Consider the following 17,425-nt stretch of genomic DNA (forward strand, 5'->3'; position numbering starts at 1 on the left):
TTAGGAACATTGCAAATTGGGAAATTTCCAGAAAATGAACAAAATTTTTTGAAAAGTTTTGGCAAAATGCAAAAAAAAAATATATATATATATATTCCCCATTATAAGTCCCCCATTAATAGTCAAACTTCAATTTGTTAAATTCCCGGTCCGTTCCCATTTATTCTGATAAATCCCTTTACTTCCATGAAAGGTTCCAAATTTTGCAACCCTATGTGGGACACAGCAGTAAGACTTGAAGGCTCGTTTACCCTGGATTAAAATCATATGCAGCAAATAGTCATTATATAAAACAGAGGTAGCTAATATAAAAATACACTCTAGGCGCCATACTACTCAATAGTTCCGCAAAATGCCGCCGCAAAATGTTGCCACAAAATGCTGCATTCCGGGTAACTGGTAAACCGGTAATTTCGGACACATAAAAGTGCATGGCCGGAAGATGTTACAAAATCGGGGCAAAATTCACAAAGGGACTCCAGTGCATCCGGAAAATATTCACTATTCACAGCGCTTCCCTTTATCCAGATTGTTCCAGACGCACTGCAAACTAGTTAGTGGTTACAATTGGCCGCTTTTCAAACTGCCAGGCAAGAGAGCTGCAGAAATACCCAAGAAAAGGTTGATGGATGTAGTGAGGGAAGACATGAGGGAAGTTGGTGTTAGAGAGGAGGATGGAAAAGGAGGATGTGCTATGTTGACTCCTAATGGGACAAGCCAAAAGGAAAGTAAGAATAGGAAGAGAACGTCTGAGAAAATGTACATCCAAAATAATCAAGGTCATCAGATGAATCTTTTTTGGTTTTAAATCTTTTGACATTGGACCCTGTAAGTGCCGAGTTAGGTATTTCCGACTTTCCAGCGGTCTTGAATGCAGAAAGAGCCTCAAAATGTTGTGTGGATTCAGATAGATTTGTCAAAACTGCAGATAGTCGAATATGATTTTAGCTTTTATAGGTTTGACTGAAAACTTTTTAGGTCCGACCCTGTAAATGAGATATTTATGAGTAATATTTACGATTTCCTGGTGGTCTGAAATGCAGCACCCGCTAACTTTTAGTTTTGACTACTGTGACTTCAGATTAAAACACAGTTGAAGTATCATGGTCTTTTTGGTCAACATCTGGAATCCAACAATGCTGCATTTGTCCGGAACATTTTGAGGTGGGAGTGGACCCTGTAATCTCCGAATGAGATATTTCCAACTTCCCAATTGCCTCAAATACAGCAAGAGATTCAACTATCTGTGGTTGTCCGGTTGGGCTCTCTATGCCTTTGGTCCTTAGATTTATTAATTGGACTACATTGGACTCTAAGAATAAAACGTATTTAAAGTATTCTATTACCCAAAAAAGTAAATAAATTACAACAATCATGGAGGGTCCTGATAGTGACATGTTTGCGGTCCAGTCAGTAGTTCCGGATGCTGAAGAATCCCACGCTGGTGGGCGACTCCTTCACAGTGACGGTGACCAGGTTGGCAGTGACGTCTGTGACAAACACGTGTTCTATCAGACTGCGGGTGGGCTTCCAGTCTTGGTTGTGGACCACCGTCAAGCGCTCCTGGCCGGCATCTGACGAGTCCTGGTCTGACTCGGAGCTGCTCTCATCCTCACCTGTGCTCATCTTGCCATCTTTGGAGACTGCTCTTTCCAGGTGGTTCTCTGATTTATGGACCTCGCTTTTCTCCAGTTTCCCTCTGTAGGTCTTGATCTCCGTCATGTCTTTGCCTGTGGCGGACTTGCGGGTTGCTCCTGGGGAAGCGGGACTCTCTGGGGTTTTGTATTCCTGGTTTTGGTTGTTTTTACGGGCAGGATGTGCAGTGTTTCTCAAAGCTGACCCAGGGCTCGAAGCAGGCGATTTGTTGCCCTGCGTGACTTTGTTGTGAAGGTTAAGAGGTTGATTGGTCGTGATGTTCTTTGCTGCTTGGGCCGCCATGGCTTTAGCGTTGGTTATCCTCTGTAGCACGTGAGCCTTTTGTACACTGGGGGAGTTTGGGGTACGCTGAGGGGATCCTGGGATGTGATGTTTGGATGTGCTCAAGGTGAAAGCCTCCATCCCTCTTGGTTTGAAGGGATCCAGTCCGGGGATGGGTGGTTTCCCCTCGGTGGCATTCCTGCCTGGGCTGGATTTCATCAGCGCGACGGGGGAAGGTGGGATTGATCTGCCCGATCCCACTGAGCTCAAGGAGTTTCTGGATGTTCCCCCATGTGCTGGGGAACTGCGGTTGGCAACTCCTCCTGCAGAGCTCCGGTGGAAGCCCATGAAGGCGAAGCTGGCCAGTTGAACAGGCTTCTTGATGGAACCCGGAAGATCGGAATCCTTCCTGAGGCTTTTCCGAAGGCCTTTGCTCAAAGATTTGCGACCGCGTTTTTTCGGCGGCTCCTGCTTGGCCATCACAATCTGGGCTTTCTTCTGGGGGACGGGGTTTGGGTGGAGGTCTCGCGTTCGGACTCCTGGGCTCGCCTGCTGCTCGTCTTCGTCGTCGTCATCCGAGGAGGACGACGATGAGGAGGAACACGAAGACGAGGAATCGGAAGATGAGGATGAGGATCCGGAGGAAGAGCTGTTGGACTTTGCGTCCTCTGCAACATTTTCCTAAGGGAGAGCAAAACATTTCAAATGTGTCCCAACAACACCAAAAAATGTTATCTATTGTGAACCTACAGGAATTTTACGTGGTCGTCCCCTCGGCCTTTTACCCCGTTTCCGAATCAGAAGCTCCTTCTCTTGTTCCCTGTGGTACACGTAACTCAATGTGTAACTGTCAAGACATTCCACAGGACATGAACTTCTAAAGAAACTCACTTTTTATTGAAGGCCGCCAGGAGTCTGGGATCAAGAATGTTCTCTTGGGGCTCCCAGCTGTTGTGTCTGGAATGGACAAAGATGTAAGAACATCAAAATAAAGACTTCCTCATTCATGCTGCATCACAACAGCTGGAGGTATAATGACACAGGAAGTACGTATAAATAAGACGGTAGCATATAAGCAGAATCATGCGTGTAAACTGTAAACAGATACATTTCAATTTTTTTATTTCATTCTTTAAAAAAAAAAAAAGAGAAAGAAATGAAACTCCCCCGTTAAAATTGATGTACGTTCCATGACCGAAGGAATAAACATTGTCACAGCTGTCAGTCATAATTTTTACACTCTCATGAAAATAGCCCAATGTCAGATTTACTAAAATGTAAAATTGTACATGTTGTAACTCCCTGATTTGAGATATGACAGCAAAAATACAATAGATAGAAATTACATGTATTCACCTTGTTTTTGTGCCCCCCCATCTGAACTCAACCAATGTCGGGTTTGCAACAACTGTACGAGAAGTCATACTTGTGTTTTTCCCAGTGTGACAATGGCTACAAAATACAAATAATAGTTTTCCCCTTCTTTGTTAAGTTATTAACTTTGTTAAACTAGCCTACAAATGTTACACTTTGTACGTTTGTAGGTCTGATTTAGGATAACATGACAACAAAATTACAATTTGTTAGAAATGAGTCAAGTTTTGTAGCTTGATAATAATCAACTTAATTTACTTCATAATCCTACTTGTAATTCCGTACTTGTAACTGTTATCGTTCACAACAACACATTTACTACAACGGTTTGAAACAAAATAGTTTTGTGGATTAACTTGAGTGACCCAATGTCAGATATACAACAACTTTATATGTAAAATGTCACTTGCCAGTTAAGATTCAAGAAAACTAGACAAAAATTAACTACAGCGGTTCGTAACGACTGTTTTTGTAGTAAATGCTCTGATTAAAAAAAAACTCAGGCTTTTGTTATCTAATATAAATAAATAACTTTGCTAAAGTAGCCCACTGCCATGATTTACAACAGATTTGTCACATGTTCTATAACCTATGTTGATATTTTGGGTCGAGAAAGCCCCTTTCACACCGCCTACTAATGCCGGAATGTTCCACCATTTCCTTGGGCTGTTCTGTGTGAAAGGCTCCAATGCGGAATTGGGGGATGGGTTGAAGACGGCTTGTGAGATTCTCGGGCCAATTTCAACACCCGCTTATCATGCATCCGTAGCTTTCACACAGCACAGTGAGCAGAGGAAAATCTGTCTGAGAAGACTTATGTGATCGGGGCTAAATTGATGACCCCCCCCCCCCCCAAATAAAATAGGTGGACTCCAATTTTGTTTAAGCAAGTGGCCCTTTAGGGTTGAACCCAGCACTATGCTGAGTTGTTATGTTTGCCTTGTGTTATTTGAGATGCCATATGTGGCATAAAAACAAGTTCAACATGTGGTAGAAGCCTGTTGAAGAAAGAGAAAAAGACCCCCAGACCAGCAGTCCGACCACCCCCCACCCTTTACACGCACACGCACACACACAAAGGACGTGTGGGCCTAACAGAAGGCAGGCAATAGTGTGCACCCTTATAGAATAATAGTCAACCAAAAAAGGTGGAGAAAAACTGAAATGACCAGAAAAAGACAATTATGAAAAAATAATAAATAAAAATCAATCCTACTGTAAAAAGAAATTTCTAAGTAACTATGCTGTAATAGTATAAATTTAAACAATGCCATGTTCAAAAAATATTGCATTTGCACATTTTATGTGCAGAAAAACATTAATTAAAGCAAATTAATGACGAAAAAATTAATAAAATGGCATATTTTAAGAAAACAAACTGAAGCCAGTGTGTGTGTGTTATTGGTGTATAATAAAACAAGTAGCTTGAATTTATACTATAACAGCAATTTACACAGTTTTAATGGCTACTGGGGAAAACGGTATCTTTCTTTTCTTTTTCTTTTTTCACCCCTAAGTTTCCCAAAACGATTTTGTTAAGTAGAAGTTGTCACCACTTATTAATTGAAACTTTGGACCATTTTAATTTTTTAATACAAATACAGCTATGGGGTGGAGAAATCCAACTGTATTTAGTTTATTTTTGGTGAATTTAGTTTTTTTTTTTTTTTTTAGTAAGTACAGCCGCTTTTATTCATTTTTCTTCTTCTTCAATAATCAGGTCTGCTTTTAATATGTCAAGATGCATGGTTTATTACACTTTACACTTAACAATAAAATGGAACAAAACAAATACTGTAGCTTGTTCAACCTGATGGATTAACTTGAGTTCATGAAAATAACAAAAAATGAAATACAAAAATGAATGTTTGAGCCTAAATTACAAACAACCAAACAATTTATTTAGTTTTTATAACCATCTGTGCGTCTCAAATGGCCCGATTTAAGTCAAACCTGATTATATAAACACGAAGAAAATTAAAAGCATTTTGTGGATAAAAAGAACAACAAGTAACCATGACGAAAACGCACGCATTGACACAGAAAAAAATACATGCTGCGATGTGATTGTTTTTGTGTTCATTGTTTGGGGTCTTCCTGACTTACTTGGAGGACCACCCTCTCCACTTGACCAGAAACTCCAACTTTCCCTGCACACAAAGAAGCGCCAAAATATTCTCAGCACGGGGCAGAGTAAACACAAAAAACGACAAAAAGAGATTTTGGGGTTTTAGTTTGAGGTTTTGTGTCTTTCCTAACCTTTCGCTGTCTTTTGTTGAGGATGCATTCGGCGTCGAAAACCTGCTCGCCGACGGCGCTCAGCTCCTCCATGGTGGACCCACACGATCACAATAACAATACCAGCTAAATCAACACCGCCAACACAGGAAACCTCTTCCACAATAAAACGTACAGGCCGCAGGAAACAACTGCGCCACATTTCACAATAAAAGCTAGGTTGATGATATACAATATTACAGTACTAGGTTTCATATTGCAAACAAATAGGGAAAAAATATATCGTAAACAAATACTGCATAACATTTTATACATTATTTTACATGTTACATAATTAATTCATTACAAACTATACAGGTCATATTACATAAATCACCGGCACTATATAAATAATGAAAATAGTTTACAAATAGGGATTTTCTCTGTTTTTTTGTGGTAAATTACAGTACTGTTTTTGGTACTTTAATCATTTAAAAATCAACCCCCTAACCAAGGTTTAAGAACATAATTTGAAACCCCAGCTCTAGTTTAAAACCCTACTTTGAAATCCTAACCTTGACTTGAAACCCCACGTGTCTTTAAACCCTTCTTTGAAAATCTGAACCTGTCTTGAAACCTTACTTTGAAACCATAAGCCAACTCTGTCTAGAAATCGAACTTTGATTCCATATTTGCTTATAACCCTACCCTGAAATACTTACCCTAACCCACTTTTAATGCAGTACACTACTTTCAAACTCTAACCCAGGGATAGGCAAGTTCGGTCCTAGAGAGCTGCAGTCCTGCATGTTTTCGTTGTCTCTTGCCTCCAACCCAGGTGTTTCAAATCATCAGCTCAGAATTACGTTCTGCAAGATCCTCTCAGCTGTGCTCAAGGAGGGAGACATCAAAAACATGCAGGACTGCAGCTCTCTAAGACCGAACTTGCCTATCCCTGCTCTAACCATTATGTAAAACTTTAACTCTTTTTGAAACCCTGTTCTAGTCCAACCATATACTGTACTTTGAAACCCTGTTTAAAATTCCAACAATCCCTTGAAATTTTACTTTGCACCTTAACCCTGACTTGAAACCGTATTTGGAAGCTCCAATCCTAACCTTAAACACCTAAAACTTGCTTGAAACTCTAATTTCAAATCTAGCGCTCATTCATTTATTTTGAAAATCTGAACCGGAAACACCTTGGATTTCTTTAGCTTTTGCTTAACAGATGGCGTGAGAGGCGGGCAACCTAGCTGAGGCCGCCACCACCCTTGCAATCAAGTAAGACTCGAGCAACTATTTGAATAAAAAGCACTATATCATGTTTCGTTTAACACATTTCAATTCATTTTAATCACCCACTCATTCTTCACCTATACAGTCACACATGCACAACGAAACATTGAATTCATGTTTTTTTGGTCAAAATGAAGTTTGTCGAGTCGTTTCTGCAGATTTTTTGGGAACTGATGAACTGAAACACAGACGCAAAAATCATTTACAAATTTCGTACAACTAAAACGATCAAGCAACATCATTGAATTGTTTTCTTCTTACCTTCTGTGGCCTCTGCCGTTGATCATTTTGCGCGCCACAATTATGACAAAAACGACCAGAAGAAATCCAGCTGTCGAAGCCAAGCCGGTGACAGCATTTGGAACTAAGCTTATACGCTTGCCTTCTACAAAACAAATACAAACAGCGCACAAAATATATAAAACAGTCCTGGAAAAGTATTTATCTAAAAAGGCTAGAAAAGCATCGCTAAATGCAGAATTAATTTAGTGTTACTTTGAATTTCTTGAACATTTTCACAACTTTTTGTTTCGCATTAGCATAGCATTGAACCTTGTTTGAAACCCCTTTGAAAACTTTTCTAAAACCCTCATTTGAAACCATGCCTCTTGTGTAAAACATTGAAACCATAACCCTGGCTTGAAAATGTAGAAATGAAACCTAACCTTTGCCTTTAAAGCCTAATTTGAAACCCTAACTGTGGTTTGAAACCACAACCCTGGCTTGAAAACTTCATTTAAAACCATAATCCTTTTGAAGCCTTAAGGTTATTCTTGAAACCCTAACTGTTGTTTGAGACCTTAATCCTGTCTTAAAACCCTACTTTGAAACTGCAACACTGGCTTCAAACCCCACTTTACAACCATAACCCCACTTTTACAACCCTTTTGTTTGAAACCTTAACTGTTGTTTAAGACTTCAACCCATGTCGAAACCTTAACTGGAAAGCAATCCCGATGTTTAACGATTGCGACGTAGGCCTCTGACCTTCCTCCTGCTCGTCGTCTTGGTGGGCAAGCAACATTTCCCTGGTGGCGTCCAGGCGGCCGTCGTTGACCTCGGGTCGGATGCCCAGGATGTGGCACATGAGCGGGTAGATGTGGACCGTCTCAAAGGGGCCCACCTTTAGGTTCTTGCGGAACGCCGGCCCCGCCGCCCTAAAGAAAGCCTTCATGTCCATCTCGTGGTTGTCGAAGCCGTGCTCACCCTTGTTGAACTGCACTGGAAAGTACTGAATGCCAAAATATATAATTAAGCATGTAAACATAGAAATGTGAAACAACACAAATAAAACAATAAATACGCTGCATATAGTGTTTATAATGTATACAAAAAATACCACAAGCAGTGGCACCCTGGGACAGTGTTTATGTAGTACTCACTGGCACACAACAGAGGGAGCTATTGGATAGATAAAAAACATTCAGACTGAACACTCAGATTCTCAAATCCCATAAAAGGGTTTAAACCAAACTTTGAAACACGCTCCCTGACTTAAAACCCTACATTGAAACCCAGATTTTCCTTAAAACCCCAACTTCATGCTCTAAACATGTTTGAGACCTTAATACTGTTTTGAAGCACTACTTTGATACCCCTGTCCTTGTTTTGGAACCCTAATTTGAAACCCCAACCTTTCACTGAAACACTAACCTAACGTTGAAACCTTAATTTGAGAGTTCAATTTCAAACCTATGGCTTGAAATCCAACTTTAAATCGCTAAACCTGATATGAAACCCCACTTTGAAACACTAACCGTGTGAAGCCCTAATTTGGAATCCTAAACCCTGTTTGCAACCCTATCACAGGCTTGAAACCCCAATTTGAAACGGTCATTCTTGATCGAAATTATATATATAATTCATAACTTAAAACCCTTTTTGCTTTAAACACTACTTAAAAACCCAAACTTGGGAAGTCTTGAAACTCTAATTTGAAACCCTAACCCTCGATTAAAAACAAAACAAAACTCGTCCAACCTTGAAACCCTTACTTAAAACCGTATGGCTTGAAACCTTTTTATTTAGAACCCTAAACCTGTCTTGAAGCCACACTTCGAAAGCCTAAGCCTTGTTTGAAGCCCTATCACTGGCTGGAAACCCAACTTTGAACCTATAACCCAGGCTTGAAACGCTAACCCTCCTTTCAAACCTTAAGGCGGGCTTGAAAGCCTGATTTGAAACCCCAGCCTCCAAACCCTGGCTGTTGTTTGATTCCCTAACACAGTCTTGAAACCCTAACCTGAAACCATGACCCTCGTTTGACACCTTAACCCAGGTTTTAAAACCTAATCTTGACTTTTCCCTATTTTTGAAGGCAATCCATCAGGAGGACATTGCCCAGCGTCGCCATTGAAGCCGTCATTCAGGTTTGCCTCTTATCTTAGTTTATCTTTTTGCATCTTATCTGAACTCTCTCGCCATCTGTATCCAGTGCGCACTTGTATCTCAAAGTACATCTGTGAGTATCTTCTCCTTTTATCAGTGATGACAGTTGACGTGGCTCTAAAATGGTGTAGATGGTCATCACGTTAAGGTTGGAGATGTGTACTTGAACAGTACCTTACTGCGACCTCAGGGTCTAACAGTATATCAGGACTGTGCATCTATGGGCGTCGTTTTCGTACGTTAAGGTTGGAGACTTACTCCCATGTGCTCTCTTACAGTACCTAAGAGTCTAGCTCCGTTTGTATTTGTGAGTATATTTTTCTCTTTGCTATCAGTGATGACAGCGAATAGTGATTATAAATTTGTACTTGGTTCTTTGATGTACTGTCATGAATATTTTATGAGTGAGCAATATCAAACAAAAGGAAACAGTTCTTTTGAAATGTTGAGGGATGATTGTTTGAACGATTTTGTGTGTGTATGTATGTGTGTTTCATTGCCAGGACTGCCAATTGATTCAAGCTGTGCTAACGTTTAGCTTTTAGCTCTTTGGGACACAAGCACACGATCAAGGCTCAATATTTGTCCCCAAAGATGTTTTGAAACACAAAGCCAAGCTTGTAACAGAAACCAACAATCAGGGCCAGAACCCTAACCTTGATTAAACCCTAACCCAGGTTTGAAACCTTAACCTACAAGTCAGAAGCAACTCAACAGTATTAATATCATGTGGTATATTGCAGTCTAGTGACTATTGTTAATCAGTTACCTGAACTGTGTTAAATCTGAGTCTTCTGAGTTCTTTGTTGTGATTTTGGACCTTTGTCAAAGAGTGACATTTTCGTACGCACCCCATTGATGACGTAACCCGCATCGGCCAGCAGAATGATGGGCAGGATGCGGTCATTGTTGGCAAAGTGGAGGCGCTCGGGCATCTCCTCCTTCTTGAAGACATGGAGGTGCGGGTGCGCCCCCTTCAGGGCCTGGTACACCTTCTCCAGCTTACCCGGCTTGGGCAGTAGCATCCCCGAAGGCCCAAAGTCCACCAGGTGGAAAGACACGTCCCGGAAGGAGAACCCCGTGATCTTGGAAAGTGTGATTTCCTCTACCAGTCCGTTGCGGTAGACGGTGGTCATGCCGTGATCGGAGGTGATGATGATGTTCAAGACGTCGCTCAGGTGGTGGTTTTTCGCCGACTGTCGGATGTAGCCTACAGTTCGGTCCACCTGCCTGACCATGTCCCGTCGTTGGGGTGAGTCTGGGCCATAGCGATGCCCCGTTCCGTCCGGCTCGCCGAAGTATAGAGAGACAAAGTCCAGATCCTTGTCGTGGAACCAGCCCATCACCTTGTCGACGTTCTGACGCCAAGCCGTCTCGTTCTTGTAGTTGTACAAGAGCGGCTCTACCTCGCGCACCATCGCCGTCTGGCCCTGGTAGCTGGATGCCGTGCCGGGAAAGTGAAGAGAACCTGACTTCAAACCCTGGGAGAATAGAGTAACACGATTTGTATTATAGTTGGATATACATTTTTTTTTTAAATGACAAGAGGGAGAAATGCTTGGCAATAATGTATTGTAGCAAACCTGCAGTTTAAGTTTATACACTGTAAGGTCATGAATGTGTCCATGGTTTGTGATTGGGTGGCTGACTGGAAGGACGATGAAGAGCTTGTTGTGTGTTTTCGAAGTGCAACTCGTTGCTGGCGAAATTAACACCGCTCATTTTCACAAAGAGTTTATTGATCGACCAGCGCTTTTCTTATTGTTTGCCTTTTCTCTGTGAATTTGCTGAAGGCTACTTCTTAGCTAGCGTTAGCACTTGTGCTTTTATCGTAGTTTTGTCAGACCGGCCCACCTAATTTAAGTTTTAATAAACATACACAATTTTACAGTTTGTGTATCAATGTAAAATAGATGAGCATTCTCTCCAATGATATTCATATTGCATTTGATCAAAAATGTCATTTACAATTGAATGCTCTTACAAGAGCACAATCATTGTTTATTTGAACAAGTATGTGGACATAAATTGGGCAAAAAAAGGACAAAAAGAAACCAATAAGCAAATGCACATTAAATGGAATAAGACATTTTACACTTAACAAGACAGATTTACAAAATGAAGTTAAACCGCAAGGGTAAGGCAACTAACATTGTACTTCCTGTTAGTAATCTTATTTTGAAACATGTTCTCACCACTTCTGGTGCAATACTGAGCTGACTAACGCTAATTTAAAGACAGCAACGGTAATCGTAGGAGGCTTTCTCATCATGCTTTGTTTCTGTTACTAGTAACACTTGTGATTGTGTTTTGCCTTTGTTATTTTTGTACAGACAAGGTTTAATATAGTTACAGTGTTATTGTTTCTATTTGTGGATTTAAGTTTTGCTACTTTTGGTATAAAATTATTGTAATTTGATAACACTCTTAGTAACAAAGGCAGGCAGTCCTATTTATAATAAAATGGCCTGTGTAAGAACCATTGGAGATAAAGTTGATTGATAATGAGACAGTCAACATAAGACTAAGATGTGGATACTCTTTATTTATGGGCTGATATCAAAAAACAAATGCATGGGCTGCTGCCTGCCAATTCGCGGCCTGAAATATAGGGTGGCCCACCGGGAATTGTCCCGAACCTCCTGATGGCCCAGGCCAGGCCTGCTAGCTAGGCATATTTTTGCAAGCGTCTCAGCTATTGGTTTCATCCATCCATCCATTTTCTTTCTCCAAGCGCTTATTCCTCACAAGGGTGGCGGGGGCGCTGGAGCCTATCCCAGCAAGTCATAGTCGAGTCGAGTCTAAAGTTGTCCTAAGTCAAGTCCCGTCACCTCTGTAGTACACAAGCCACTTTGTCACTTCTCCATCCAAGAGCCTGAATGTCAAACATCTCAAGCCACAGCTGAAGTTTTCCAGCTGCGCTGCGGCATCCGGCAGATTGCCGCTTTCTGGTCCTGCCAAAACAATTTTCCGGTTGAGACGGACCTGTTTCTGCGCCGTGATCCAGATGGGCAGCGTGCCGTTGTCCCACCACTCGTTGACAAACTGTGTCTGGTAGTACGGTTTCTTCTCCGTGCTGGTGGTGTTAAACCACATGTTGTGGATCACGCCGTGGTTCTCGATGTAGCGACCTGTCCGCCAGAAACCCCCCCAGAATTCACTTGTTAAAATATGACTTTCTTTCCTCGTTAAAAGGTTAAGGTTATCCGTTATCTTGGAAAAATATGACCTTATTCTTGTGCAATTACAATTTTTTCTTCCTGTTCCAATGCAGCTTTGTTGTAAAGACAGTAAATCTTTTTTCTTAAAAAAAAAAACACAAAAAAAGTAATTTGTATAAGATTACAGCTTTATTTAAAAAAAAAAAAAATCCGATTAAGTTTAGGATTTTTTGTCTACCCAAAAAATGTGTTTACAATAATATGTTGTATGTGACCCCACTAGTCTATACATGGCATTCTGATTGATATTGTGTAATATGAGTTAAAGGTCCCATAGTATGAAAATGCACTTTAGTGGGGTTTTCTATCAATAATATGCATCCCCGGCCTGTCTACAATCCAACCAGGTATGAAAAAAGCCAGTCCGCGACTCCTTTAGCTTTCTCCTCCTTTCTAAAATGTGCGCTTCAAACGGGCAGATTAAACTTCCGTGACTTAGTGACGTCAAAAAGACACGGAAGTGCACTTGGCCCAGCCCCCTTGGGTTAGTGGCACCACCTCTGGTAAAGTTTTGTCACACCCACTGAAATTCGAGAAGATGGCTGCTGCTTTCGTTTTCTCTTTTTCTGCTCGCAAATGCTCCGTGGAGAGGGGAAACAATGATCAGGAAAATGTGGTTGCTTCCTTCGTCTAAGTCTTTGAGAAGACAGTGGATTCATTTTATTTTTGAAGGACGTGTACCGACATCATTTCTCAAAGGACTGCTTAGTTAGTGAAAGACTAAGATTTGCCACACGTTTAAACATAATGGATCGGTCCCAACAGTGTGACACGACTGCAAACGGGAGAGATGTAAGTTTAACATTTTTGATTGAACCTTCCTTCCTATCCTTTCTAATAGGATGATGTGCACCTTTTACCATATTACTGGTGTATTTTTAGTGCCTAAAGTGGGAGGTTGTTTGGTTACAAGAGGTCAGATATGATAAAACAGACGGTGGTTGGATAATATGAAGCGGTTGCGTATTGTTTTGTCAAGATACCATCCGCGGTGGTTAATTTGCCGTGACTGGCAACTCGCCACCTAGACATGACTTTGTGATGCTAACCGGCCGCTAAGTGGTCTCGACGAAACGGCTTGCACGTTGTGACCGGGCAGTGGCCTAAATGTGCACATTTGTGTTATTCATAACTACTTGTGAATGTCTACAAGCATTCGCGGCAAATCTGAGTCATTCACGGCAAAATAGCGTTTGCGAGACATTTGCCGGTTCCAGCAAAATAACCATTGCCTGAACAATCACAAACTAAGGCTACAACGTAGTCTCTATAGTAACGTTATGCTACTTTTTCTTATGGTAAAACGTTATGTCACTTTTCCACATATTAAAATAGTTCTCAAATGTGTAAAAGACATGTCTGTATTTTTCTTTTCTTCTGCTCCCATGGCCAGTCGTTTCCATTCACAACATTAGCACATGGCTACCATGACCGAAATCACTGCCCCTTCGAGAGAGAAGGGTATGGCCTAGGCGTGGCCTGGTGCAGCTATTTACATAAAAGTGACACACCCCTAAAACAGGTTGTTTTGAACAGAGCGTTTTTTGGCTGATTTTGGGACAGCAAAAATATTAGATCCATGTCTTTTACACATTTGAGAACTATTTTAGTATGTTGAAAAGTTGACCTAATACAAGACCTTTAAGCAGTAAAGTTCACCTGTTTTAATCCATCTCATTGGGTGGCCATTTTGTCACTTGCTGTCAACTAAAAATGACATCACAGTTGCTCAGGGCTCAGATAACGACCAATCACTGCTCAGTTTCAGAAAATAGGTGAGCTGTGATTGGTCGTTATCTGAGCCCTGAGCAGCTGTGATGTCGTCTTCAGACTTCTGTCAATTTTGACTCGGGGAAAGTCTCGGTGTTGCGAGTTATTATAGGACTGCTTGTAACAAAAACAACATTGTAACAAAAATTTGTTTGGATGCAGTTTCTCTTGATAAATTCTTTACATTTCTAATTCAGAGCATCACAGGCACACTTTAATCGTGGAGGAAGTGTAATTTTTACTCGTGTCTTACCGGTGAGGAGAGTAAAGTGCGTGGGACTGGTGATGGTGAGGTACGGCGGCGTAACATATTCGGCCTTGACGCCGTCGCGAGCCATGAGGTCCAGATTAGGCGTGTCCACGTCGCGGTCATAATCCCAACGGAAGCCGTCAAAAGACACCAGCAGGACTTTCTGTCTCGGGGGGCCGACAGGGGCCGCCAAGCTACACGAGGCCCCCCACAGGAGGCACACGGCGGCTGTCCAGAACATGACTCAATGTCGACGCTACGGAAAGTTTGTGGTGTTGACAGTACGGCCACGCTTTTCTAAGTGCCAGAGATTGTGTTTGTGGACAAAGTTTGTGGTTTTATCTTATCAGGACGCTTTATTACAACTTTTCTGCTGAGTTTTATGGCCCCCGAGTTCTGCTCAGTGACGACCGTCAGTCTTCACTGACATGCTCCGTGTTAATCTCGCGATGTACGCTTGGCTTGAAACTCTGTCTTGAAACCCGACTTGAAAACTTCAGCTTTTCCTTGAAACTCTGTGTTGTTTTGAACTACCTGACTCGTGGAAGCTTTCAATCAATCACAGTTTGAAACCTTACTTTGAAAACCTAACCCTTGTTTGAGACCCTAACCCTCACTTGAATTCCGATGTTACTGTTGCTTGAAATCATAAACCTGGCATGAAACTCTTAATTTGAAAGCCTAAACGTGGTTCAGAACCCTACTTTGAAATACGAACCCTGGTATGGAACCCTATGTATAAACCCTAACTATTGTTCGAAACACTAATCCCGGATTGAAACCCTGCTTTAAAGGAGTCTAACCCCGGTTTGAAACTCTAACCTTATAATGAAACAAACCCCTAAATTTGGAACCCTTTGTCTTAAAGCCGTACTTGGATGGCTTTCCCCTTGAGTGGCCAAACGGGATTTATCTCGCTATTGTGATGGGGCAGCGGTGATCTCGATATAATAATCCAAATTAATTTCAATGAGTCTAACGTGAACCTTGTCCTGGGGATCTTGTTAAAAGTTCATAAACCATTATTGGGCGATGGGCATGGGAGATAATAAATAAATGAATGAATAAATAAAATAAACAGGCGGGCGTCGAGGCCGGGACATGATCCATCATATCACGGTGATGTGATGTTATGAGCTGTTGAAAAAGTGTCCTTTTATTGTGCGCGTCCTTGGCTGCGGTTCAAGGGAATTGTCTAATCTTTATGGAGATAAGGGCAAACATTCATCAGCTTTCATTTACCTCATTCATATTCATCCCCGCGCACTCATGTGAACGCTCACTTACCAACTCGCGCGGACGCACGCACTCAGCAAGACTTCCTTTTTTCTTTCTTTTTTCCTCGAGGGTGGACTGCTGACTCTCACATCTCCGCCATGACAACTTCAAGTGCTCAACTTGAGTGGCCGGGGTAAACTTTATCTGACCTTTCAGAAACCACCCGCCTGGAATTTTTTCTTTGTTTGCCTCTATCGCACCCTGCTGACTGAGTGCAAACACTGCAGTGCAGTGATCCCCACTAAAAGAAACTCACTCAGTAGTGCTCCCTGGAAAGTTGGAAAAAACACATTTCCAAAACCAGTTTCACTGATTGACATAACATTTAACACTATCATGACAAGATGCATAAAAAAGTCTCAGGGTGTCTGACAAACACTTTGGTATGAAGCAGCCATTTTGAGCAAATTCCCTCAGCAGTACCCTCTGTACATTTTGAAAGAAAATGAGCCCCCGACACCAGTCTCACTGACCAACACTAAACTGGGTGGACATGTCCATAGCAGCAGGACACACCCAAAAAGTCTCCACAATCCATGCCTGAAATAGAAGAGTCAGAAATTTTGGGCAAGTTTCACTGTTTCAATACTTATTTTTGTCATTGTTTTGTCTTGTAAGTCTTGTGTACTTTGACCCACACCAGGTGTCAGCAACCTTTCCTGTCAAAAGAGCAATTTTAAACCAAAGAAATAACCAAAAAATGTGTGTGGAGCCGCAAAACAGTGTGTTAGTGTTAATGTACTGAGGGCCCAAGAGCTAATCAGAGCGGGACCATAACACACAAATATGAAAGCATGCACCGTCCAATATGTACACATTTATTTTCTTCTACCTACCTTTTCCTTTTCTCTTCTATTTAAAAAATATTGTAATTTTCATACTTTGTTCTTCATACATTTTTAGACTTTTCAACCTTTCTGTCATATTTGTGACATTTTTGGCAATTTTATGGTCATATTATTTCATGTTATTTCTGCCTCTTTTCTTCATTTGTTGGGGGTATTTATGGCTATTTTTTTGGCATTTTTCCTGCCTTCTTTTTGGTTATAATTTTTCTGACATTTTGGGCAATTTTGGGTACATTTTATGGTCCTTTTCGGAATTTCTTCTTTGTTATGGGACATTTTATAGTTTTCTAGAACGTTTTCTTTTCTGCCTTAAAAAAAAAAAATCTGACTTTTTTCCAGCAATTGTTTATTTTTTGTTAGTAATTTTCAGGATTTATTTTGTTTTTGAACATTGTGGTTACTTTTTGAGCATTTTCTTTTCTGCATTTTTAAATAATTAAATTCTCTTATATTTTGGCAATTTCTTGGCCATTTTATGGCAATTTCCTGCTTTTCCTCTTCCCTTTTGGATTTTGGACATTTCATGGTCACTATTTGGATATTTTTAGGTAATTAAAAAAAAAATCTATAAATTTCATCTATCAACCCTTGGTCTCTCTTTTTCTGACAACTTACAAATTTGGACTGTGACATTTTTTGAATATTTATTATTATTTGTGAAGTCTAAATCACTAACTAATGTTAAGAATATTTAATCTAAAAACAAAAATGATTATGTTGAACTCCGTGAATTTCTACAATTTTTTTTTTGGAGATCCACAGGGAGCCATATCAGTGGGACTAAAAAGCCACATGTGGCTCCAGAGCCGCAGGTTGCACACCCTTGACCTACACCAACTAATGTTGTCAACATTGTTCTTAAG

The 17,425-nt window shown here is 40.9% G+C and overlaps 2 protein-coding genes across 3 annotated transcripts in view; both read right to left on the reverse strand.

Moving 5' to 3' along the window:
* The window catches only part of cbx2 (chromobox homolog 2 (Drosophila Pc class)), a 6,626-nt gene extending 952 nt beyond the window's left edge, over positions 1–5,674 (reverse strand). Inside the window, exons 1-5 of the mRNA XM_077559535.1 lie at positions 5,551–5,674; positions 5,398–5,441; positions 2,809–2,874; positions 2,668–2,737; positions 1–2,598 (exon numbers count right to left, since the gene is read on the reverse strand). The exon at positions 1–2,598 is cut by the window's left edge and continues 952 nt beyond it. Coding sequence (XP_077415661.1) covers positions 1,411–2,598; positions 2,668–2,737; positions 2,809–2,874; positions 5,398–5,441; positions 5,551–5,622 — 1,440 coding nt within the window. The 5' untranslated portion in view covers positions 5,623–5,674 and the 3' untranslated portion in view covers positions 1–1,410. The remainder of the gene's footprint in view (positions 2,599–2,667; positions 2,738–2,808; positions 2,875–5,397; positions 5,442–5,550) is intronic.
* A 1,161-nt stretch (positions 5,675–6,835) lies between these two features.
* Positions 6,836–15,812, reverse strand: LOC144042915 (ectonucleotide pyrophosphatase/phosphodiesterase family member 7-like). Of its 2 annotated transcripts, none has more exons than XM_077556005.1 (6): positions 15,724–15,812; positions 12,181–12,326; positions 10,047–10,676; positions 7,795–8,038; positions 7,069–7,192; positions 6,836–6,985 (listed from the first exon to the last, which is right to left on the reverse strand). In XM_077556005.1, exons 2-6 carry the CDS (start codon positions 12,289–12,291, stop codon positions 6,934–6,936), a joined length of 1,161 nt encoding a protein of 386 aa, XP_077412131.1. In that variant the 5' UTR covers positions 12,292–12,326; positions 15,724–15,812; the 3' UTR covers positions 6,836–6,933. The 2 variants fall into 2 exon arrangements, with proteins under 2 accessions (XP_077412131.1, XP_077412130.1); XM_077556004.1 differs by lacking the exon at positions 15,724–15,812 and adding an exon at positions 14,440–14,870.
* Positions 15,813–17,425: the final 1,613 nt, after the last annotated feature.

The sequence above is a fragment of the Vanacampus margaritifer genome, chromosome 2 (assembly GCF_051991255.1).
Source record: "Vanacampus margaritifer isolate UIUO_Vmar chromosome 2, RoL_Vmar_1.0, whole genome shotgun sequence".
Taxonomy (NCBI): domain Eukaryota; kingdom Metazoa; phylum Chordata; class Actinopteri; order Syngnathiformes; family Syngnathidae; genus Vanacampus; species Vanacampus margaritifer.